General features: G+C 49.0%; 1 protein-coding gene and 1 pseudogene across 6 annotated transcripts in view; both read right to left on the bottom strand.

The window, feature by feature from the left end:
• The window catches only part of CTIF (cap binding complex dependent translation initiation factor), a 286,875-nt gene that overhangs the window by 32,099 nt on the left and 228,843 nt on the right, over positions 1 to 25,933 (bottom strand). For all 6 annotated transcript variants that reach the window (XM_047696738.1, XM_047696737.1, XM_047696734.1 and 3 more), the window contains one exon: positions 3,784 to 3,939. In XM_047696738.1, the coding sequence (XP_047552694.1) occupies positions 3,784 to 3,939 (156 nt within the window). The remainder of the gene's footprint in view (positions 1 to 3,783; positions 3,940 to 25,933) is intronic.
• On the bottom strand, positions 10,145 to 10,315 carry LOC125082809 (uncharacterized; annotated as a pseudogene).

The following is a 25,933-nucleotide window of genomic DNA, read 5'->3' on the forward strand; positions in this document are numbered from 1 at the left end:
TTATTCTCCATCCCTCAAAGAAAGGTCTGATCGGCACAAGTTATTTATGGCAGAAGTGGAATCAATTATCTGATGACCTATTTGGCTTCTTCTGAGTAGTAGGCGCTGGGCTACGGACTAAAGAAACAGAAAGGTGCTTCACGAGGCGTGAGCAGAGCAGTCAGGAGCAGGGACTCCAGCACTCAGACCTGGATTCCCATATGCATTCTGCTGTGTGGCCCCGAGCAAACTGCCTGACCTCTCTGTTCTCCCGCAGCTGGGGATGATCATCTTCAGGGTGGTGTCCGAGTTCAGAGAGAAAAGAATACATGATGGGCTTTGGTCAATGCCTTCCAGAGTGTGTTGTTATCATTATAAAATACTAAATAAATGCCAAATTACCAAATACTAAAATACAAAGATGCCGTCGGAAGGCTGGAGTTGTCAGGGCCGAGTGCTGCGTCTGGCTCTTGGGAGCTGTCCCTGTGCTCTGCTGGGGGTGGGGCTGGGGAGCTTCCTGGAAGACATGGCTTAGGCTGGGCCCTGGAAGAGGTGTTTTGGCCAGGTAGAGAGAAGACTCCAAGGATGGAGTCCAAGGTCTTGAATAACCAAGGGAACCAGAGAGAACGGTTAATTCAACTGGGTCAGAGTGTGCAAGGAGATGTCCAGGGGACTCCCGCTAGGGTAGGGTGGCTCTCAGAGCCCCGGGTGGCCCCCTGTCTGGAGGGCCTTTGGAGCCAAGCACGCGCTTGGTCTTAAAGGGGAGTGGAGGCCAGTGAGCCCCACGTCCAGTGAGGGTGGCCTCCGTGAGCTGAGGACCCTGAGATTGCCCTGGGGCTGTGAGGATTTTGTATCTTCTTCTTGAGCTTTTCACACCAAGATGGCCCGTGGGTCTCGTTTGAATCACGGCCCAGAGGAAAGGGGAGCAGGGGAAGCCAGGGAGGGTGTGCAGAAGCAGAGGGTAGAGTGACCTACAGCTGTAAGAACAGATAATTAATTGGGTGAGTTCTGGGCTGCTGCTTGGCTGTGGGGGGCCGGAAGGGTGAGTCTGGGCCTGCACTGGGATCTGGACTGAGCAGGAAGGCCTTGGGGCGCAGCTCTGGTCACATCTTATTGGAGGGGCTTGAGACATGACCTGGATGTATCTAGTGGGCAGCTGGAAACACAGGCCTGGGACGCTTCTAGGATTGGGAGGACCCAGGCTAGGGTGGTACGGTGGGCATCTGGGTCAGCCATCTGCTTGGCCCCAGGGGAAAAGTCTAAACTTTTACACCACGGAGAGAGGCAGCAGCAGTAGCTTTGGCTTCTAGAAACTTCTCAGAGCTGACCGAACCTGCTTTGGGAATATCAGTCAGGCCTCAGTGGAAGTGTGTGTGTGTATGACGGGGGACGGGGGGAGGCAGCAACAGGCTCTGAGAATTCAGGTGTCTGTCTCCAGGGAGCTGGGAAAGGCACAGGCTCTCTGTGGGGACTGAGACAATCCCTAGGACACCCCTTTATGATATCTTCTTAAGGCCCTGTGTAAAGGAAGCTAAGAGCTCTCGATTGGTAGTGGAGCAGCCCCAGGCCAGCTCTGGCACTGACCGGCTAGGTGTCCCAGCACAGGGCACTCAGCCTCTCTGCCCCTTTAAGACTGGCCCTTGGTCAACCTGGAGGACACTGAGCTCTCGGAGAGCCACCTTGCCCTAGAACAAGTCCCCGGGGCATTTCCTTCCACATTCGGGTGTACTTGTTCTGGTGCACTTAGCATTCTCTCCACACCATGTCTTTCTCCCTGAGCCCCTTCAGAGCAAGCAGCGTGGTCTCCCCCTAGAGAGGGGGCACCAGGGCTCAGCGCAGGCGATCTCTCCCCTAGACGGCACATCTGGAACCTGGCAGAGGCAGGACGGGAGCCCAGGGCTGGTTCTTGAATCACCTCACCGTGGGCCTCTAGCAGAGAGCTCAGCATGCGGGGCCCTGGTTTCCCCTTTTACACGATGGCACAAGCCCTGGATGGACTGTTTGTTCTCTGAGTTTACCGAGAGCACAGACACTTGTGTCTGTGACATTGCCCTGAAAAGTGGAACGCCTCAAACAAGTATGCATGAGGGGACGCTCCCTGCTTCCTGGCACCTCGGGATCTCACATCCGAACGTTCGCGCCACCTCAGGCGGTGTTAGAAGTGTCCTGGCAGCCAGGGGCCAGCGCTCAGCGGTGGCCTTGCCTCCTGTCGGGGAAGCAGGTGATGGCAGCACTGGGAGGGGCCCAGATCACGCAGAGGGAATGTGTTGGGGCATTCCAGGTCACTGCCCTGCCTTGAGCCAGATTGTCAGGGCCACAGGGCAACTCAGGCAGGGATTGGAGGACCCCGAGTAGCCATCATCCAAGAGGGCTGCCTTCAGATCACCGCCCAGGGAGGCAAAAAGTAAAGCAATGACCTCCTGTGGTACTGCGTCCTGAGCTTAGGACGCGTTGAGAGCAACATACTGTCGGAGGAGGCCATTTGCCGATCTGAGAAACAATAATGAATTGATACGCATCTGTTAAGCAGTATGTTGGGCTCAGTGGCAAAGGCTGATGGCTTATGTCTGAGAGAGGTCTGCACACTCTGCTTTCCTCAGCATCCACACAGTGGGGAGCGAGCCCCCTGCTTCTCAGAAACGGATGCTTCAAAACCATCTACAATGACCCTCTCCTTTCTCTTACGTTGCTCTATTATCTTCTTCTTTTGCAAAACACAAAAACGTCCCCTGACTACACATCTCCCCTTGTAGTCGACAAGCTCCTCTTCCCTGTTCCCTTTCACATAAACACTTCTCCAAAGACCTGTCCACACTCACACCTTCCCGTCCACCGTCTCCCCGCAGCCCGGCCACTCCTCCAGCTACACCCTCCCCCTGGGGGATCCCATCTGGTCCCAGCCTTGAGCACCAAGTATACACACATACTTCACACAACGCTTGATTCCGTGTCCCAAGGCCGACCTCATCCTGATTATCACGCACTTCTACCCAAGCAACAGTGGACAACTCTCTGGGCATGACCACCCAGTCATCCAAACACAAAAAAACCCACCTCCTGGTTTCCATCCCCACTCTGTCTCTCTTCGAGCCCTCCCCTCCCCAGAAAATGGTGCCACCAGGCTGGTGAACCAGGATCCCACATCGCTTCCTCTGTTGTCCAAAACCTCACATCAGCGGGTCCTGTTGGCTCCAACTCAAAAATACAACCGGAATACAGTCCTGTTTGGTGCCCTCAAGGCTGTGTTCTGAGCCACCGACCTCTCCCTAGATGACACCAACCGCCCCATAACGAGCCCCCAGCTTCTGGCCCCCGAGAGGAGCCGCGACGACCCTCTAAAGTGGACTCTACACTTGGCAGGGCAAGTACGTCACTGAACTCTCGCTCCTAGAAGCTTCTTGGTTATTCTCACTTATTTCTCTTTCAGATGAAATTTAGAAGCGAGTATTTTTAAAAAATAAATAATTTAATGGTAAACGCATCGAGACCAAAGAACCATTCATTCAATTAATATTTGCCGGAGACCCCCTCCCGGCAGGCAGCGTTTGAAATGATGAATTCCTGAAGTCTGAGTTACTAATAATTTCCTTCGGCGGGCTTTTTCCTTCTCTATAAACTCAATCAATTAAAACCTGGCTTTAGCCAACAGAAGCATGGGAAGTCACACTCCTGTTCACCGAAGGATGGATCCCGCCAGGTGGTACGAGCCTCGCAGAATTCCTGGCCCTTTGGAGTTTTGCTAACAGGCATTCTAGGGTGGCGTGCCCTGGCAGGGCAGCGGGCACAGCCAGGCGGGTCTCTTACCTCCCTGAGGCAGGTGTAGATGGGGCAGACAAGCACGCGGAAGGGCTCGCCCGTGCTGCTGCGCATGGTGCCGAACACCTCACACAGGAAGGTGATGAAGCCGAGCCAGCGCTCCACGTCCTGCTGCTGAAGCTCTTCCCGCACGGTGAAGTCCTTCTGTGGAGGCACAAGAGACCGAGTCAGCCTTGCTGGGGTCAGCCTGCTTCGCTGTGGTACCTGCCGTCTAAGGGCCGGCTTCAGACAACTGGTAAACCCCAGGCTTTCAGGAAGGTGGGATGGGTGACCCTTGGCTGGTGTGTGAGGGTGGGGCACTCACTTGTGGGTAGCAGGGTCCACCATGACTTTTGGCCACAGCACCTCTTCTTCAGTTCCTAGATTGGGGGGTCCCTCAGCTTTGCTGCACTGGCCCTCATGCTGAGGTGGGGGAGTGAGATGAAGGGCCGATGACACCTTTCCCAGAGTTATTACCTCTCCCATTCAACTCCGTGTGCCTAAGCCACCTCCCTTTGCTAATCCCCAGTGCATGCCCTCTGCATGAGGGAGGGAACCAGAGCATTGCCCTGCATGTCAGCGATCAGTGACTGAGGCCCACAGTGGCTTGAGCACTGGCTAGAGACAGCTAAGGCCCCTGTCTGCAAGGGGCATCGAAACTTTCATTCATCCTCTCTAACAGCACTATTGCCCCATTGTGTGCCAGGCACTGTATTAAGGACTAGGAAATGACACGTTCACTGATAACTGTGATACAAGAGAAGGTATCAAAGCCACTGTGGGGTCCAGGTGAAAGGACTTTGGGACCTCAGAGGCAGACATTGTCACTATGAATGGGAAATCAAGGCCACGGAAGAGCTGGATGCTGACCCAGGAATGTGGGGCATTTCAGGTGGAGAGAACAACGATATGGGGAGGGTAACGTGGGTGTTTGGGAAATAGGGAGGTAGAACGCAGTCTGGGTCCTACACAGGCAGTGTAGATGGGAAAAAAACCAGAGGCAGGGCTGAGAAAGAGGGTAGGGGCTAGAGTATGGATAATTGAATCCAGCCAAGGAACTGCATTCTGGGATGGTTGGCAGAGAAGGTTCTGGGTGGGTCATGAAAGGCCACAGTCACATCTATGCTCCATAGAAGGGTAATATGGCATGGATGCGGAGGCAAGAAGGCAGCCTCCGCCAAAGTGCAGGCTGAATGGAACTACACTCTCTGGCGTTCGAGAGAGAAGAAACTGTGGTAGTTTAGATTATATTCGGAAACACATTTCCTCTACCTCTACTCTTTGGGTTTGGCCATAAAACTTGCTTTGGCCAACAGAATGCAGCAGAAGTGACGGGGGCGGGGGCGGGGGCGCCTGATCTGAAGCCTTAAGAGGCCTTAAGAGGCCTTATGTAGCCATGCTTACTCTCCTGTGTTTCTCCCATTGGCATGAGAGACCATCTGTGGGCCGGTCTGATGGTCCCAAAGGGAAGATGAGAGACATGTGAAGCAGGGCCCCACCATAGTCTAGACAAGATCAGGTGGCCCCTAGCCAGCCCGCACACACATAATGTAACTATAACACAACACTGCATGCCACGAGGATTTCTGGGGTTGTCTGTTGAGCCGCACTAGCTGCCCGATACAGGATGGGCACAAGAGACATTGCCAAGATGAAGAGTCGCCATGTGATGGATTTCAGGGTTGATGGAAAAGGAAGACTCAAGGATGACAACAAGATTCTGGGTCTGGGTGACTGTGCCACCAAGAGGAATAGGACACGGGATGGAACAGGATGTAGAACATGCCACATGCCATCCCCACCATCCAATACCCCTCCTCACCACGTATTTTGGCTGAGTACTCTCCTAGATGCCTGAATCTTGGAATCTCCAGAGAAGGAAGATCTTCTCGGAAGACTTAGTTAATGTCTGTCCCTTATGTAGGATGGAAGGGGTATCTGGAAACCTCAAAGGTCAGATGGGGCCTCAGCCTCCTCGGCTGGCCAATTTGGGGCTGGAAGAGAAGATCTCCAAGAGATGTCCCTCCAGTTCCTGCTTTTGGTGAGTCTGGGTTATGGCTTATACATGTCAGAGTTTCACCAGTTTAAAGTGTGTGTGTAGAAAAGGAGAGCGGCGGCAGCCCACTCCTTATGCACCAGACACTGAACCAAGGACCTGAACTGTAACGTCTCATGTAATCGTCACAGTGATCCCATGAGGCAGGTCCTACTATTATCCCATTTTAGAGATGATGAATCTGGGGTTAGAGAAGTTACCCAACTTGCCCATGGCTACGTGGTAATGGTAGAGCTGGGATTTGAACCCAGACCTGCCTACTCTGGAAACCAAGCTTCCTTTTCCCCACTTCTTTTCTCATGGAAACGTAGTACCTCAGAGCCTAAGCTCTTACTCACTTTGTGTCTGAATTTTCCACTAAGCCATTTGTTCGTACTACCCCTGGAAGTCCACTCAAGCTCACAGATCTCACAGGCCCCACACCAACCCTCGGGCCTCCTGCCTCTCCACTCACTTCCCACTGAAATGTCTCCCTGTGTACAACTGTAGTTTGCCAGTGCCCGGAGCGCTCCCACCCTGGAGTCTGAGAAAGGCCAGTGCCCCTAGAAGAGTCCCCTGGGTTTAGCCTGGAACTCCAAAAGTAGTGGGGTCTCCTTCCTAGTATAGAGCCTGGAGCAGGGAGCCCACAGGGGCTGCCCTGTCATTCTCTAGGTACCTGAGAATGAATGAATGACCTTACCCACCACCCTAAGGCCTACAAAGGGTCCTGGACTGCTGGCCTTGAAGTCATGAGTCTTTAGGTAGTTCCACCATCATTAGCCTGTGTTTATCCCACTATATCCTTACATGGTCAGAGCGGAGGCAGGCATTAGCATTCTCACTGTAGAATGGGGGAAACTGAAGCACAAAGTGGTTAAAAGACTGGACCAAGGTCACTTAGGACTAGAATCTGAGTAAGAACCCAAGCTCTACCATTGCTCTTGAATCTGGGTTAAAGGTTCTCGCCTCTGGGTGACACTGGAGTCACCCAGAGGAACTTCGAAGCTATAGAGGCTTGGACTCCGCTGCACAGAGGCTTGTGTAGCTGGCCACGGGGTGGCGGGGTCGGGGGGAGGCTGGACACTGGTCATGTGTGAAAGCCATCCAGGGGATTCCAGTGTGTGGCCATGGCCGAGAACCACACCTCCAGGCTTTTATAGGTGCCGACTTGGGAGTTCAAATGGGGCCCCTCACCAGGGCCTGATTTGTCCTTTTCCCATCTCCTATAAAAATACCCAAGCAGCCACATGTAGAAGCAGAAAGTCCCACAACAACACCGAGAAGGAAGATAACAGTTCACCAGCAGCCTCCTCCCCAGACTGGGGAGGTAACACCAAGAACACAAGTGCTATCACCAAGAAGCTCTAGTTCCCCAGAGCAGCTTGGCCTCCCACCCAGAACACCAAAGGTTAGGGGTAGATAGACTGGTAGGTAGCTTGACCTTCAGCCTCTCCCCATCTGCCCCTGGCTGGTAGGCAGTCTGGGATTACTTGCAAACCCCATCCTGTGCACCCAGACAGCTCCTAGCAGCTCTGCTCTTGCTCTGGTCCCTGCAGATTTGGGGGCCAAAAGGGACCCTGTGCACTCAGAGGTGTGTTGCTCTCAGGCAAAGCCCTCTTGGGCAGGGAAAGGCTTGGGGCAGTGCATATCAGAAACCAGAGTTTTAAAAAAATAATCGCATCTGGTCAAAGAACTACAGTTTGACTCAATTTCCTCTTGATAATCAGTGGTGTCAAGAGAGGACTCTGTTTGGGGCTAGCAACATGCACTAGAAAACCAAACACCTGCTAAATGTTGGAAATCAAACTTGGGTCGTGCAACAAAACCCCCCACGGAGAGGGAGACTCTACGGTGCCACAGCATGACATTGAGAAGTCCAAAGTCGACTCATACAGCTAACCCCCAAACCAAACTGAGCCTTCATCATTCAAGGGTAAGGGATGAGAAAAGCAATACGCCATCTATGGGAAAATCCTGCACAGCAGAGTAGGGGGCTGCTAGCTACCCCGAAGACCGAATGGAAATGCATAGCTTTGAAAATGATAACAATATACCAAGAAGAAATAAAATTAAAGACTCCAATATAAAATGTGTGGGCTTTTAGGTCCATAAGAACAACAGCATGGATTCTGTGACACGTGGAGAGGCATTCGAAAGAAGGGACGCTCAACTTGCTAAAAGCACACCCCACTGAGAGGAAGTGTAAGAGGCCTTTCGGGGATAACCGGTGGGAACGAGAGGTACACAGCGACATGAGAGCATGAGCCAGAGTCAGTGAAGGACAGAATGTGCGCTGCAGAAAAAGTCCCACATAAGACAGCCAGAAAGTTGAAGACAAGGATAAACAGATGAAAAAGAAGAGGAAGAGGAGAAGACTGAGTGGACGGGCGTCTGACCTGTGAATTATAGAGGCTTTCAAAAGGATCCCAGAATACAGGGACTAAAGAGAGCAGAGGGAAACACTTTGAGTTGAAAACCAAAAGCCAAAGAAGAACACATTCTTCAGGCAGAAAGGGCTCACAGCCTTCCGGAACCCCACCATGGATACTTAGCAGGAGAATTTTCTTTTTGAATTTCAAGAAAAAGAAAAATTCTAAAAACAGCTTTGAAGGGGGCGGGAAACCCCTAGGTTTCTTACAAAGGAACAAAAATATGGTTGGCCTTGTATTTCTGTATTTGATGTTAAAATTCAGAGACACTGAGACAACATCTTCCGTTGTCTGTGGGGGAAAGAACACACACAGCTGTGAGTGAAAGCAGGAGAAACGCATCTTACATAATAAGCAAAGGTTTTTCAAAGTCCTACCTACTTGCTTATCTTAAAAATAGTCAAACTGTCATAGCCGCCATGGAAAACAGTATGGCGGTCTTTTAAAAAATTAAAAATAGGGGCACCTAGGTGGCTCAGTGGGTTAAAGCCTCTGCCTTCAGCTCAGGTCATGATCCCAGGGTCCTGGGATCGAGCCCTTCATCAGGCTCTCTGCTCAGCGGGGAGCCTGCTTCCCTTCTTCTCTCTCTGCCTGACTCTCTGCCTACTTGTGATCTCTGTCAAATAAATAAAATCTTTAAAAAGAAATTAAAAATAGAAGTACCTATGATCCAACAACTCCACTTCTGGTTATATCCCTCAAAGAACTAAAAGCAGGGTCTTGAAGAGCTATTTGTATATGTGTGTTCATAGCAACACTAGTCATAAGAGCCCAGAGGGGGAAGCAACCCAAATGTCCCACCAATAGATGAACAAAATGTGGTAAGTGTATGCGATGGAATATTATTCAGTCTTAAAAAGGAAGGAAATTCTGACATATGTTACAACACATGTAAACCATGAGGACATTATGCTAATTGAAAGATACTAGCCACAGAAGAACGCATACCGTATGATTCTACCTACACAAGCATCTAGAGAAGTCAAAATCACAGAAACGAAAGTAGGATGGTGGTTGTTGGTGGCCAGGGAGAGAGGGGACTGGAGGATTGTCTAATGGGCTAGAGTTTCAGTTGCATAAGATGAAAAAGTTTTGGAGGTTGGGTGTATAAAATGTGACTATATTTAACATGACTGAACTATACACATATAACCAGCTGAAATGGTAAATCTTATTTAGGTGGTGATTTCTTTGGCCACAATGAAAAATAATTCAAAATTTAAAAACTTTCTTAAATGCATGCCCAGCCAACAAAATTTAGACTCAGTTTGAGGAAATCATGGTATAGAAGGACCAGAAGTGAAAACGGAAACCAGGTAGACTTACAGACTTAACAAAATAAGTAATTATAGCTTTGGTTGTAAGACAGAATCAAAAGCCGAAAATAGCCCTTGAAAGAGAAGTTATTAAATCTTTAAGTGTTATTTGAATAAGAATTTTATAGTAGTAGTGATTTAATAATCTAAGATTAACTCATTGAGGATTGATACATACTAGTGGGAGAGGAACAGAAGATGGTAAAGCATACACATTTCATAATTAAGACCAGAAGGATTCAGAAGTTATTGCTTCTTTCTTAAGTATGGTAATCATAGAAGTTAAAGTATACCTTTAAAAGTATTAAAAGCAAACACTAGTAACCATTAGCAGAACTGAAAAGAGGATATATAAAATAAATGGGTAAAAATAATTGTGGGCAAAAAAAATTAAAGCGCTAGTAAAATCAAAGTAGTTTTCAAGATAACAACCATTAAATAAGATAAAAAGCTTACATACAAATAAAGTTACATTCATAATAGATAAAAAAAGATTATACGCTGTGTAGCATAGACTCAAAATACATAAAAGCTATTGAAACATAAGGAAAAAACAGGAAGAATAGCATCTGGAAATGAAACTGCTAGTATTTGATGGCTGACTAACAAAATTTAACTACTTAGCTGATTTAAGTAATGTAATTAATAAGACTAAATTGAAACTGACCTCATGTAAGCTGTGATTCACACTAAATTTCAATCAGCAATAATCGCGCCTTGGATAAACCTCATTGGCTACGATACTGCCACTGCGCAAAGCTTCACACTAAATTTCAAAGCACAGAAATCTCCAGGTTACATACTTGGGCCAAGAATTAAGAACAATTAAAAAGTAGCCAACTACTTGGATGTTTCAAAATAGTCTCCCAAAGGGGGTGACTGGGGGTGCTCAGTGGTTTAAGTGTCTAACTCTTTTTTTTTTTTAAAGATTTTATTTATTTATTTGACAGAGAGATCACAAGCAGGCAGAGAGGCAGGCAGAGAGAGGGGAGGAAGCAGGCTCCCTGCTGAGCAGAGAGCCCGATGCGGGGCTCCATCCCAGGACTCTGAGATCATGACCTGAGCCGAAGGCAGAGGCTTAACCCACTGAGCCACCCAGGCGCCCCAAGTGTCTAACTCTTGATTTCAGCTCAGTTCATGATCTCAGTGTCTTGGATCGAGCCCCATGTTGGGCTCTATGCTGGGTGCGGAGCCTGCTTAAGATTCTCTCTCTCCCTCCGCCCCCTCCCACCTAAAAGGAAAAAAAAAAGTCTCCCAAAGACAGGTGGAATAAAGATATAATCAAATATATGATAATAGATTAGGAAATACAAAATTTTAAGAACTTGTGGGATGTGGTCAAAGCTATAACGAGAGGTAAATTTATAGCCTTAACTATTTTGGGTATTACAAAGGGAAGCAAATACATGATCTAAACCTATGCTGTCCAGCACTGTAGCCACTACCCACACAGAACTACTGGGTGCTTGAAATGTGCCTATACAAACTGAGATATTCTCTAAATGTAAAAGAGATAGGAGTTTTTGAAAGCTTAGTATGAAAGAATGTAAAATGTCTCCTATTTTAAAAATATCAATTACGTGCTGAAATTTTGGATATACTGGGTAAAATAATATATTATTAAATTTGAAATGATATATGCAGGGGTGCCTGGGTGGCTCAGTCAGTTAAGCATCTGACTCCTGATTTTCGCTCAGGTCATGATCTGGCTTGAAATTCTCACCCTCTCCCCCTGCCCCCTCCCACTCATGCTCCTCTCTCAAATAAATAAACCAATCTTAAAAAAAAATTATGTATGTGGATCCCATACTTCTACTGACTACTGTTAATCTATACATTTGACTAAAAAAATTAGAAAGTAACTAAAAAAATTAACCAGTAACTAAGGAAGTATATGAAAGGATGTAATACAGATAAAGCCAGAAACCAAATAATTAGAAAACAGAGAAAAGAAATTTTGTAAAATCAAGAAATGGAAATAAAATGAGAAATACGATCAAAATATTAAAAAGAGACGTATAGTAGATTAAAAAGTACAATAAAAGCTATTTACAACTCTATGCTGATGATTTTGGAAAAAATGATAAAATAGGGAATGTTTTAAAAAATAAGTATCATCAAACTTTACTAAAAAAAAAAAAATAAAAGGCCAGAAAAGACTAAAAATCATAAAACAAAATGAAAAGTTCTGAATTAGGAGATCTCTAAACTTATGATTTTGATAGGTAAGTTAATCTAAATTTTCAAAAAATTATATGGCTGTTCTGCTATGTAGACTGATCTAGAACAGAAAAAAGATAAATTTTTCCTTGACAGGAAATTACAAACAAGAAAGTTTATGGGCTTATCTTTCTAATCTGAGTAGATGTGAAAGTTCTAAATGAAATGCTAGCAAATGGATCCATTATAACCAAGTAGATTTTATCCCAGAAAGGCAAGGATGATTTAGTATTATGAAATCTATGAACATAATATATTACATCAATAGGCCTGATTAGAAAATTGTAGCAACTTCCATGACCCTTGGAAGGAAGGAGATAAATGATTTGATATGATTATACAAATGAAAAACCCAAGAAAACTCTCTAATAAAGATTAGAATTAGCATGAGCATTTAGCCACTAATTAATTAATAAGTGTATTTAGATGCAAAATTAGTATACAAAAATCAACAGCTTTTTAAATGATAGGATTCAGCAGTGAGATATTTTAGTGCACCAAAACTAATTTATTAAAGCAATAAAAACACTTACCTAACATTATTTAGGAATGTGCAAAATTTCTATGAAGAAAATCGCTAAACCAAACTGTAAGATTTTGGACAAAGTCTTCAACGAATGAAGAAACACATAATATTCCTTAATGGGTAGACAGTATTATAAAGATGCTGATTCTCTTTGAAATAATTCACAGGTGTAACTCCAGTTTGTACTCCATAATCCAGGGGGAATTTTTGGAGGGAAGCGGGGAAAGGAGGCTTGAAAAAAATAATCCTAAAAGTAATCTGAAAGAGTAATGAGGCAGGGGGAGGGGGAACCTGGGTAGCTCAGTTGGTCAGGTGTTTTGGGACTCTTGAGTTCTGCACAGGTCAAGATCTCAGGGTTGTGAGATTGAGCCCCACCTTGGGCTCTGTGCTGAGTGTGGTGCCTGCTGGATTCTCTTTCTCCCTCTCCCACTGCCCCTTCCCCATCATATCTTTGAAAAACAAAAGAGTAATGGGGGAAATAGCTAAAATCAAAACTGTAAAGAGTTGTATTATGTTTCATTTATCCTAAAGTTTTACTAATGGATAGGGTGAGGAACTGACATCAGAGTGGACAGCTAGATCCCATAGCCTAGAAACACACTCAGCATCCATAAGGACTCATCACATGGTCCCCAGAGGACCACAAATCAGCGGCAAAGGGAGCATTATTCACTGCAGTTACAGCTGCCTAAGTATTGGTGGGGGGAGAAGGGGGGTAATAATTCAGAGTTTCCCTTCACACTGAGCCCTAAAATGAATGCCAGATGGAATAAAGAGGTAAATGTTAAAGAAACAAGAAGATGAACCATAAGAATTTGATAGAGAATCACATTTCTGGATGGAGGGGGGGCTTTCTACATCCACACAAAAAAAGAAATGCATCAAAATACTGCAAACACATTTAGGAGGCAATTAACATTCTGGGAGGAATGTCCACAATAAATGTGACAAAGGGTAAGAGCTTTAACCTATAAATAGCTTGATCAAATTTGTAATAAAAATACTAAATCCCTCATGGACAGAAGGGGAGAGGCCATTAAAAGACAATTCATATATCAAAACATAAATTGCTGATAAGTGAATGAAAACAAATTAATTAAATCTCTGTAGCATTCGAATGAATGAAAATACTATTTTCTTCCTACTTACTATCTTAATATATTAAAAACCGGTAATTGTCAATCCTGGGGAGGATGGAGGGAAACAGATACTCTCATATATGCGCAGTGCAAATTGGTTATGTTTTTCTTTTTTTTTTTTAAAGATTTTATTTATTTATTCGACAGAGAGAGATCACAAGTAGGCAGAGAGGCAGGCAGAGAGAGAGAGAGGAGGAAGCAGGCTCCCCGCCGAGCAGAGAGCCCGATGCGGGACTCGATCCCAGGACCCTGAGATCATGACCTGAGCCGAAGGCAGTGGTTTAACCCACTGAGCCACCCAGGCGCCCCTGGTTATGTTTTTCTAAAAAAATCTTAAAATAAGTCTTCGAAGTGTTCTTATTGTCTGATCTAGTAATTACATTTTGGGATAATTACCATAAGGCAATAGTTAAATGTAACAGGAAAAATAAGCTTAAAACACACAATTCAACAACGTAAGTATCCCACAATAGGGGAATGATTAGGTCAATGATAATCCTTGCACCCATTAAAAATTATATGTTTTTGAGAAGTTCATAACAGCTGGGAAAAATGGCTCTATGACACTAAGTGAGGAAAGTGAAAACAAAATTGCGTTGTACTCTGCAATCATCCAAGATTAGAATGATTAGATCAGAATTAGAATCTCCTCTAAAAATCACCCCATGATTTCTTTTTTTAAAGGAAAAAGATGAGAAACATCCAAAGTATGAACTGTCCCTGTTTCTCAGTAAATGTGAAAGTCTACTTTGTATGGATTTATGAATGACCTTTCTTTTTTTACTTTTTGTGATCTTCTGAATGTCTCTGTTTTTCTGTGAACATGTTTTATAATCAGAAAAGCAGTTACTTGGGAAGAAATTGGTGGTTTGTTGACCCTTTTCCTTGACTTTTTTTTTTTTAATGAGGACAGAGGAGTTCCCGGAGTGATCTACAGGTTAGCATTGACTTTCACTGGAAGTGTGAGGAAATGGGTTGTGAACAGGCCCAGCTCTGAGGCCACCACAAACTAGCTGTGTGTCTCTTCTGGGCACACAGGCTGTAGGCTGCCAGCTTTTCCTCTGGAACAACGAGCTCCTTTCTGCCAGCAGAAACCAGCCGTCCCTGGGTCTCTGCTTTACCTTCAACATCAGCCTCTTGCATCCAGAACCAGCAAGGGGCCTCAGATTGGTGGCAACCATTTCAAAGTTGGGTATTTGGCTCTGGGTTCTCATCTGACCGGCAGGCTCCCTCCCTGCAACCCCTAGTGCTTTTCCCCCAACTTGAAGGCTACCATTTAAGCCCTGTTTCCTGCCTAAAACTATTTATTGACGTACTGCTATTTCCTGCACCGACCACATCAATAAACCCTGAAAGCCATTCAGTGGCTCAGGTTTCTCAAGGCATGCTGGGAAATTCTTCCCTCGCTCTGGATAACCACATGAACTCTGGCATGATAGAGTCCTGTGGTCAAGCCAAAAACAGCTGCGCCCAGGCATAGGGGGAAAACAACCCCCCCCCCCGCCCCCAGCCAGCCACTGCTTCGGGGAGATGCTGCTCCCAGCAAGCCAGTGGAGGGAGGGGTTAAGACACAAGGATCACACTGTATTCTGACACTTTCCAGAGTCGATGGACGGCCCCTCCGATCCCTGCAACCTCACCATCATTTCCTTCTCCTTCTTTGAAAACAAATGACCCAGGGAAATTTGCCCGTCCACACTCTATATCCCCAGCGACTCTGGTTTGTTTCTGGGTGGAGAGGTGGCTGCGGCTGCCATCTCCCCAGCGGGGAGGAGAAAGTGCATTTTTATTTACTTCTGGCAGGAAGTTTCTTTTTCCTGGAGAAGTTGGGATGAGATGTGGGAGGGACAGGGGCTGAGGAGCTGGTGACAGCCCAGCAGCAGTGAGTTGGTCTTGGTCCTCCTCTGTGTCCCTTGGTTGGAGGGCTGAACAGGAGGATTTGATGGAATTCTTTATATTGGAAAGACAAAAATCATTTTCAAATAGGAGGTGCTCTATTTTTGTTTGGCTCAAACTTTCACTTCCTTCAGGTTTCCGCTTCAGTGTCAGCTCCTCAGGGAGGCCTCCCCCAACTACGTCTCTAAAGTAACAGCCCTCCCAGGGACAGAGGCAGGGGAATTCCCAAACCTAGAGTTGGTCTGGAGGGGAACCTAGAGACTTGCTAGATCAATCTTCCCTGGCCTGAGACAGAGAATCCTGGGCGTGCCATTTTCTGTCCTTTCCTGGGACCTTTAGGTTCCACGAGACCCCTCTGAATCCCTATGAAAAGGGATTTGGGGAAGTTAAGCCACCTCAAGTTAGTTTCTGTGATTAGGACCAAAAGAACTGATCGGTGTGACAACAAGCCCATCTTCTGTGATTAAATAACGAACAGATCCCTGAGCCCCAGGCAGGAGGATGAAATGGGGCTGGGAGCCAGGGATCAGGACACATGGCTGGGCAGAGTTGGTAAGGAGAGAGGGCTGAGGCTGTGTGGGCTTGCTTCCATCACAGTCCTGGGTCAGGAGAGGAGGAGAAGGGAGGAGGGGCCATCTGGTAGGCATCTGTGTCTTGGGTAGTCCTTCTTGGGCAGCCCCCACACCCTGCCCTTAGCACACCTACTCGGGGCAGCATCGTGGAAGGACCACCCATGGAAGGATCATGACTAGGTCAGAGAGACCTTCTTAGCTTCAAGGAGTGGCATATGCAATGTATCTGGTGCACAGTAGGATTTTAACAAGTGGCAGAGAGACCTCTTGGTCATTGCAACCTGAGTCATTCTGCCCACCAAATCTGGCCCGAGACCTGGCCACTGCCCTCTGCCCCCTCCTTCTGGCAGGCTGTGGGTGCAGCCCCAGCTAAGAGGTGTGCTCACCCGGCTGCACCCACAGCTGGGTATCACGGCCACAGCGAGGCCACAGCTGCTAGTCTTGGCTCAATCTTGTTAGGCATGGAGGTCTGGCCCTGGGGATTTCACAAAACCTCGACTCTAGAACAGCAATAATCTGACCTCGGGCTCCCGCTGCAGTCTGCTACGGCTTCCCATCTCATCCGGAGGGAGAAGGCGCCCCAGACTGGTATGAGCCTGGGGCTGCAGCCTCCACCCCACGACTGATTGCTTGCCTTGATTTCTGATGTCTGCTGGGCCCTCTACGGCTCCTTGCCTTTGGACATGTCCTTTCCCACTCCAGGCTGGACTTTTCCCTGAGTAGCCCTGACTTCCCTGGAGCATGGACCAGAGATCCACCCATGTGATACCAAAGCCATCTCCAACTAGCACATGGCCTGAATTGCCTTACAGGAGGGGTGGGGGGGGTGTCCAAGGACATAGCTGATTCCCGGGGGCACAAACAATGATGCCAGAGTTGGCCCTCCCCACTCTTGCCTCTGCCTGTCTTGGTTTTGTGCATATAGACCACTGTCTCTCCTGCCAGGGTCTCCCTTTGTAATGGCAAAAGCCAAAGATGGGGGTCAGTAGCCCCCAATCTCTATCATAATGGCTTGTGAGCCACAGGAAGACAGACCTCCCTTTCTCCTTGCGTCTAAACCACAAATCCCAGGGACAGATTCTGATTGGCTCTGCTTGTCACGTGACCATCCCTCAGACCAATCACGTGGATGTGGAGATGGGGTTTCCTGATTTGACAGACCCAAGTGGCCAGTTCTGTGGCTGGGTGGGTGGGGCGCTGTGACCGACCCTAGACAGAACAGGTGTCCGCTGAAAACACAGACCGGGGTCTGGGACCATCGCTGTGGCTTTCACACATGCCTGAAACACTCTTGGGCATCGTGCCAAATTCTCTGCATGTTGGTGGTGACTACCGCCCTCTGGGTCCCACCCGAAAGCATGAAGAGAGAGTAACATTATTGGATGAGTTCGAATCTGCTCTAATCAGTAGAGATGAAAATCATGCCCCAAATCCCAGCTCTTCAACTATTAATAATAATAATTTAAAAAAAAATCTCTGCAGACATTGTCTGTTACTGATGGTTCATGGCACTGTGGCTGAGAGTGCCTCCTTTCTGGCACTTGGCTCCAGGTGAAAGGAACAAGCTGTGGCTGGGAACGGCCATCAGCCACTTGCAGCTGAATCTAGAACATTCTGGAGACATTTTCCAAGGCTCCCAGGGTGTAAGCACCCAGAATATTTCTGGCTTGGCAAAATCAGGTCAGGTTGGCTCAGCTTGGCTGATCTGTATGAGGGGGGGCGGGAAGCAGCAGCACTGGGGTGCAGCGGGGAGAAGCCGAGAAGTTGGGCTGATTCAGTGGGAATTCTGTCTCACACTTCTGCAGGCGTGAAGCCTCATTATCAGGCGAGGGGGAGCCAGCACCTGCTGTAGCTGTGGCCTTGAAAAGCCCTCAGAAGAGGCTGAAAGTTTTCCTTTCAGCCTGAGCAGGCAGAGAAGGCTGCTGTCGGACAGATAGGAACCCCAGTGGATGGGCTGGAATGCCTCTGAATGGGGTGGCATAGGATTCATTTAGCCTCAGGAAGACACCCGCAGGTGCTTGCCAGGTACAGGTGAGTCGGAACCTCGCTGGAGTCGGAGCCTCACTGGAGTCTCCTGGGGCAGCCCTCAGTAACCAGACACTCAGTAGACTGCGTGGGAGGTCCCCTGGTTGCCAGGCTGACTTTGGGGTAATAGGACCACCCGACATTTATGCGTCACTTTTCTTTTCAAAGAACTTCCTACAAATGTTCCTGCCTCTTCCTCCCACAGCATCTCACACTTCTAAGGCTGGTAGGGCTGGGACCCAGGTCTCTGATTTGGCTTCTGGGGCTCCTTCTTCCCCAAAGGCGTCCTGTTCACCAAGGTTCGCCTGTAGACAGGACAGACGCCTGCCTCTGCCCTGCCTTTCCCCGAAGCTCCCTCCAGACAAGAGGGCCTACCTGTCACTCTGCAGTGCCCAGATTCCCCTCTGCCTGGATGCCATCCTGCCCAGAGAGTGGCTGTGGGCTCTAACGCATGTCATCACCGGGGTCTGACCTGGCCCAGGTAGGTCTTACCCATGATGCAGGGCTCTCTGTGGGGAAGGAGGGGGCGTGCTGAGCTCCAGGAGTAGGTTGACTGGAAAAGAAAGGGGCAACCAGTCTGGTTTGGGCAGGTCACCGTGCAATTATCAGGCCTGTCTGCACCTCTGTTTCCTTATCTGTAAAATGGAAAGAGACTATGCGACTGGTACAAGGTCAGCAGGGTGACGGAGTGACGAACAGGTGTGAAACCCCACAGAGTCACTGAGAGCCCTCCCTAACTAGGAAAGGGTTATGGTGACCATGTTCTACAATTTTAGGAACAAGGCACACAGGGGACAAGTGCCCTGCCAGAGGTTTCCATGTGAGGAAAGTGGGATTGGGGGAGAGGGGCACAGAACATAGGTCTTCCAGGTTTGGAGGTTCCTAGGGTCTGCTCGCAGAGTTTCTCCCTGGAACAGGTTCTCCCTCGAAATAGGGTACCCTCTCACAGCCAGAACTGCTGTCTGGGATCCCATTGCTTGGGGCTGGGCCCACAGGCCACACTCTGGATGCCGGCTGGAACTGAGGACGTGAAATTTTACTTTCAATGAGCAGCCCCATCGCTTCTGAAGCCGTCTGGAAGGCTGGCGATAAAAATAGATGATTACGCAGGCGTTATTTAACTATTTATAGAATTTGAGAAAACCCCTTGAAATGCTCACAAAAAGATTTGGCCTATAATGGGGATTCCAGAATGACTCAGTCTAAAGCCCAAATCCACCCTCGACTTTGAACTTTGCCACAGACGGAGTCTTAAAAGTCACATTAACATTTATGGGGCATTATCCCTCAGGGAAGCTGGGATGGGGGTGCACACATCTTTTATCAAGCTGTATCCCGAAGTGTTTATTGGACAATAGTTAGGCAACAACTAGGGTGGGGTTCATGCAGGGGAACTGGGATGGAGGAGGACACAAGGTCCAGAAGGCCAAAATTTACATCCGATCCTGGCTCCTGGCCCGGTTATAAAGACCACATGGAGGTATGAATGTGGAAGTGACTGTCGTGCCTGCTCTTTTCCACAAAGATGTGGATGGAAGCTGTTTGCCTCAGGCTCTGTCTGAACTCGCCCTCAATTACAACACACCCTTCTACATGGACTGGATGTCTGCTCTGTGCCCGGCAAAGCAGGGCTTGGGGTATCCCTGAAGGAAGCACACAGGCCCTTCTAGATGAGCCATGAGCTCCGGGCTGCAGACCAGATGGGGCCCTTATGCTGTTCCAAGGAGGCTTTGGCCACCTGTGGGGGTGGATGCCCGGCGGCTGGGGGGTGGCCAGACTTGGAGAGCCTCAGTGCCTGGCCCAGACCCTCTACTGAATTTGTTTCGCATGGTTGAGGACAGGCCTGAAGTCTAGTTTTGGAAAAAATAACACTGTTGCTAAAAATGTCTGAAAAACACTGGTGTGTCAAAGGTACACACAAGGGGCTCAAAAACCAGAGAGCTTGGGTGATTGGATTCCCACCTAGCTCTTGGACCTGGGCAAGCCCCAAGACCCCTCGTGGCCTCACATCTCCATGTGGGAAAAAGGGAGAGGGCTAGACAGCATGCGAGTGAAAAATTCCTGGCCCAAGTAGATACTTGGTAGAAGCTTCTCCTCTTTCTGCTTCCTTGGCCTTCCCAAGTTGGGCCCCAAGAACATCCATACCAGGTGTGATGGGATAGCCCATCTGACCTCCCGCTCCTTGGCCTGTGTATGGTGGGAGTTGGAATTGGGTGTGGGCGATGGCTTCTGCGCAGAGGGAGAATAGTGTGTGGTATTGACATAAGGTTACTGAGCCAGAGGAGGGCCAGGGGTGGGGAGCACTCGACTGGGAGCAGACATCCTGGCTAGCACGAGTCTCATGAAAGGTTTTATTTCCTTGGCTATCCTGAAAGCTTCTTGGTGTCTTCCTTCTCTTTTCTGCCTCCTTCACATATCTGGCAGAGAGTAGAGCTGGGTATAAAATAGCAGTTTGGAGACTCTTGATGACTTAATTTGAGAGGAAGCCTTCAGGATATTTCTGCTGAAGGCTGCGTTAACTGTGAAATACTGATAGAGTTGGGGAAGAAGAATCCTTTTTGTCTCCACACATACTTTTTTCTCCAGGACTGGGGACACTCGGACCCTTGAAAAGCCGGCTTCAGGTGTTGGCCATTTTGTCTTCTCCTCCCAGAGGCCTCCTGCTTTCTCTAAGTAGAACCTCTAGTCCGGTTCCTGCTCCTTCGCTGTATCGTTGACTCTTCTTCATAGCACACAACACAATTTGGAGACAGACACTTGCTGGTTCATGTGCCCGGTGACCGCCTCTCCCAAATGGGCCACAAACATCACTAGGGCAGGGGAATTCTGTCTGCTTTATTCCCCAACAGACATCCAGAGACCGGCACATAATAGGCTCTTGGCACGTATTTGCAGAGTACCTGAACGAATGAATGGAGGTCTCTGAGGCAGCAAGGGCCAGGGAGGGGGTACTGTCGAGGCACAGTGGGAGGCCATCTTCTGGCTGCTCTGCCAGTGCCTAGCTCCCCTGCTAGATCTGAGTGTGGCTTTGGTAAGAGGTCAGAGAGGGCATGAATATAAGATGATTCTAGAATGGGTTATAAAGGAAAGTTTCCTAGGGAAAAAGGTAAATGCTAAGATGGGAAGCTCCTTCTGTCCTTATTCAGGTGTCTGCTCATATGAAGGTGGATGGAAGCAAGGGATAATTCCTTATCAAAATGGGGTCCAACAGGAGCCAAGAGAGAAGAGGGAGCTCTGGAACTGGAAAAGGGTGTGCTATCTTTCCTAAGAAATCATCCAACAGAAAGCCCAGAAGACCTGCCGCTCTGGGGCTATGTGACCTTGGGCAAGTTATTCGCCTAGCTGGGTTTGGTTACCCACAAAATGGGGCTGATTATACTGGTCCCATGAGGCCCGTGCATGGTGGTGAAGACTGAATGAGGGAGGAAATGGATAGAAAATCACTGGGAGAACAGAAAGTACTCTACAAAACAGGGTGGTTGGCCTTGATGGATAGGGCCCACATCTTGCTCCCCAGCACCTCAGCATCCAGCTGGGTCCTGGCCTTGCACAAGGTAGGGGGCTCAGCAGACACATGCTGAACTGACCCACGTGTCCTAAGCTTGCCAGTTGGCACCTGTCACTTCCCTACCCATGGTCTTATTGACCAGGGGCTTCCTGTCAAGCTACACACTGGGTGGTGGGAGGAGGCTCCGTCTGCTAGAGCAGGCTTTCCTAATCTTGATATTCTAGACATTTTGGGCTGGATTATTCCTTTCTGTGGGGCACTGTCCTGTGCTCGGTAGGCCTCTACCCACTCAATGCCAGTCAAAGCTCCCCAACCTCACCCTGAGTTGTGAAAAAAAAAAAAAAAATCTCCAGACATTTTCAAATATATGCTGGGGGAAAAATCACTCCCTTTGCCCCCACTGGGCGCCACTGCTTCAGGGGAATCCCTGCCCACTCCTGTACCCCATGGGGCAACCTTTTAGGACACAGCAAGACTCAGAGGCACTGGGATGACACCGGGGAACAAGAGGGACTCTACCAAGCCTATGAGGGTAGACTCCCAAAACCGTCTTTAGAAACCTCCTGGGGACGGCCCTGTCACACACCCGTGTGCCAAGTAGCCCTCTCGCTGGACTCAGCCTGGAGTTCCTGCTGGCTAGCGCGCACCCAGCATCAGAGTCCACAACCCCCCCTTCCCCTGGGTCCAGGGGCCGTCTTCCCTCTTGTGGATGACAGACACAGAATTATGATTTTAAAGAAAGTGTGAGCCCTCATGGGCGATGGCCCTTCAAAGCCTACAGCTAAAGCTTGGGTTGGAACTGAAAGCTCCGTGCTTCGGCTGGGATGTCGGCACTGTGAGCAAATTACCTTTCATCAGCCTGGCTGTATTTTTAAACGCGAACAGCTTAGTACGCTTAGCACTGCTTATCTGGGGGGGGCCTCGGACAGCAGATAACGCAACCTCATTCAGCAGATGACACTGACAAAATGCCTCCCACGCCAGTGTCCCCAGATAAAAATAACGCCAGCTCGCTCACAGGTCTGTGGGAAGAAAGGGCAGGAAGCCGGAGGTACCAATCGTGTCTGGCACCTCCCCACCCCCCTGCTGGCCCCTGGTGGCACCGGCTCTGCTGCAGATGGAGGAAGTGTTCCCCGGGTGACAAGTGATGTTCTGACTTAGTGAGAGGAACCAAAAGACCGGGAGTGGTCTCCCTTCCCGTGCCGCCAGCTCTGCCCACCATGGAAGGCTCTGCTTCCCCGGCCAGCATCCAAGGGGAGTCCAGAGAGCACTCTGCGAGCTGGGGCAGGTCTCTTGCCCTCCCTGAGCCCCATCTGGAGAACAGCGTCCTATGATGAACCCTCCTGCCTCTCACAGACACTATGAGGTCCACATGTCCCATTCTTGCTCCTCGGGGGAGAGGCCGGCTGCAGGCCTAGAAGCATGGGCCTCAGTGGAATTATCCCAGAGGCTCCCTCTACCCTAGGCCACTCCACCCGCCATCATGCCCAGGGCCTGGTCACCCCATTAGCATCACACCTTTAGGGTAAGGCACTGTTTCTCCAGAAACTTCCCAGTCAAACCACAGGTAACACCTCAACTACAAATTACATTGGCACAGTTCCACTGATCAGAAACTTCCCCTTTATAAGAAAAACCGAACTTGGCAAAAGTGGTTGGTTGGTTGTTTTGTTTTGTTTTGTTTTGTTTTTTTAAGTAGGCTCCATGCCCAGGGTGGATCCCAATGCAAGGCCTGAACTCAAGACCCCGAGATCAAGGCCTGAGCTGAAACCAAGAATCGGAAGCTCAACCGACTGAGCCCCCCCAGGCGCCCCAGAGATAGGTGGGGTTTAAAGAGAGGAAAATCAGGGATAGTTTAGATACTGCTCATGGGGTAGCACTATGGGAAATCATCTATAGGGTGACTGATCACAGGAGGCCTGGGAGTCCACGAGGGACTTTGACAAGGATACTGGCCGGGGACCTGGGCAGGGAAGGCTGTTGGTGCGGTCTGCTGACATGGACTGGACCTCTGGGCTGGGCACCTGACTCCAGGTGTCAGAGAAGAAGCACAAGCAGTGTGAAGGGTGGCCCTAAGGACACTGCAGGTCTCTGTCTCCTGCAGGGAGATGGGGGAACCCATTCCCACTTCAAAAGTCCCTCACATCAGCAACCTAAGAGCATGAATGGTAAGAGTGTGCTTACAAACACGCCAGAAGCCACAAGTACATGAAAGCGGCAAGCCTGTTCCAAGTCTTTCTCCCTGAGTCAGCCTCAGGGGGCTGCAGGCGCAGGTGTTCAAGTGTGGGGGGCAGGCCTGTGGGGGCATCTAGTGAAGTTGAGATGGTCTCTTCCTTTTTACAATGCCCACGTTGATGAGCTGCTTTCTGCTCTAACCACCTTCAGCTACTCCCCTTTTCCTGTGTAGAGACCCCAAAAACTTAAAGAAAAAAAAAGCAAAAAAAAACAGAATATGGGACATGTTTGCCATATTAAAATTGGTCTCTCAGGGAGGGGGTGTTCCCACCTCTACTCTAAGTACACAGTTCCACTGACTGCAGGTGCCCAAAAGATGGCACCTAGCAAAGCACTGTGGGTGGCAAGCAGCTCGGCCTTCCCGAGGCATGGATGGCGAGGACTCTATCTTTCCGGGGAGGAAAATCTTATTTTCTGTAAACATCATACTCTTTCATGAAGAGATAGGGTTTCTCTTGAGGGTCTGAAATTCTTCCCCACACAGAATTCTGAATCATTAAGCGAGTACAAAATAAGGGCGTTATCCACCCCATGCTGAATCCCATGTTGGGGACTCAGAGGAAAGAGGTCTGGTCCCATCTTCCCAGTGAATAAGGTCCTGGGGAAAGAAGGACCCAAGTATCTGAAAGAGTCCAGAGATTAGAGGGACCTCTTTACACGTCATTTTAAGAAACTTAAATACATAAAGCTAAGATGCGACGCCCCCCTCCCCCGCAAGCACCTTTGTTAGACGGAAGAATGCACGGCAGGCTTTCTTGAACTTGGGGACCCCTTTAAAACACTCCTGGCCAGATAAGAAGGTGATGCACAGGCCCATTTCTTGACACTGCCAGTTACCATAACCCCAGGAAGCTGCCTCTATGGGAACTGATGGCCTTGGAGAAGTGGGGAGAGGTTGGGGGGAGACGCTAAGACCCACCAACAGGTCACAGGGGATGCTTGAGGGACATGGGGGTGCTCAGGGCAGCAGTTACCCAGGCTGTGAGGACCACATCCCTGCTCGGATGGGCCTCCCCCAAGGCAGGGAACCAAGTCACGGCTGGACACACCATCCTTCAAAGAGAAGGTCGTCTTCACAGCTGAGGATCAAAATACCTCGCCAGGGTAACGCTCCCTGCTTCCAAAACCTGGGTAGTTCCTGACATGAAAGGAACACCAGATAAAGCCAACACAGGAAGTGAAGACAAAACTGACCACTTGTGATTTCTGTGCTTTGTCATGGAGCCCCCAGAGAACCCCAGCCCACTAACTTGGAGTCTACAACACTATCCATCTGCATGCCATCCATCCATTCATCCATCTGTGGGCACCATCCCTCCCTCCCTCCCGCCCTCCTCCCCTCCCAGATGTTCCTGGGCTTCCTCTATCACACAGGGACTCCGCTGCAGCATACACAAGGGGACCGAGGGAAGGAATGTCCTGAGCCACACTCTGAGATTTGCTGAACAATCAGGAAAACCCACAGAGTTCGGCAAACTCCGAGTCTGACAGGCATCTCCAGAGGGCATCTGCTCCCATCCCACCTGCTTTCAATCATCCCAGGTGGTTTGTAAAGCTGTCCTATTTTTAAAGCTATTCTGGGAGGAATGTCCCCAAACTTCCCTCTGCTTCCAAGCTTTCTCTCTGCTCATCACCCCACGCAGTTGGCTATTGAAAAGGTCAACCCCCTCGCTCAGCTGGAGCGCCCACCTCTGGGACCACCAGCCAAAGCCTCCCCGCTTTTGGCCTAAGGCCCTCCTCCAACTTGTGGGGGTGCTGTAGGGGGAGCCTGGGTTTGCTGGAGGAGCTACGCTGAGGGACTTAGCTTGTGAGTCTCAGGCAGCCCACAGACTTGGCTCGCCCGCTCACCCCATCTTTCCATCATTGCTGGGCTGGAATGGCAGCTGACTCCTTCCCTGACATGACTTCAGACTGTTTGAGAGCTCACACTAGCTTTCAGCTTTGGGCCTCGCTGGGAAGAATGAGTCTGTTGAAGGAGCAGCAAAAAATGCAAGAGATATTGCGTGTGTATCTCTAGGAGGAAGGGGCGGGGCATGGGAACTGAGCTGGGGTATGTGCTTAGCACACCCCTGCTGAAAGCCATCCTTGGGGTAGTCAGCAGGCCCAAAGGATCCCTAGGTGGTGTAGGTGACATCTCTCCATCTGGTGATGGGGATGGCATTTTCCATAGAGCAGGAGGGAAGGTCACAGGGGTAGAGTGGGAGCTGCAACTCAGGTGTTCTCAATTTCTGGGGTCCCACTGCTGGTATTGTGTAGGC

The sequence above is a fragment of the Lutra lutra genome, chromosome 12 (genome assembly GCF_902655055.1).
Source record: "Lutra lutra chromosome 12, mLutLut1.2, whole genome shotgun sequence".
Taxonomy (NCBI): Eukaryota; Metazoa; Chordata; class Mammalia; order Carnivora; family Mustelidae; genus Lutra; species Lutra lutra.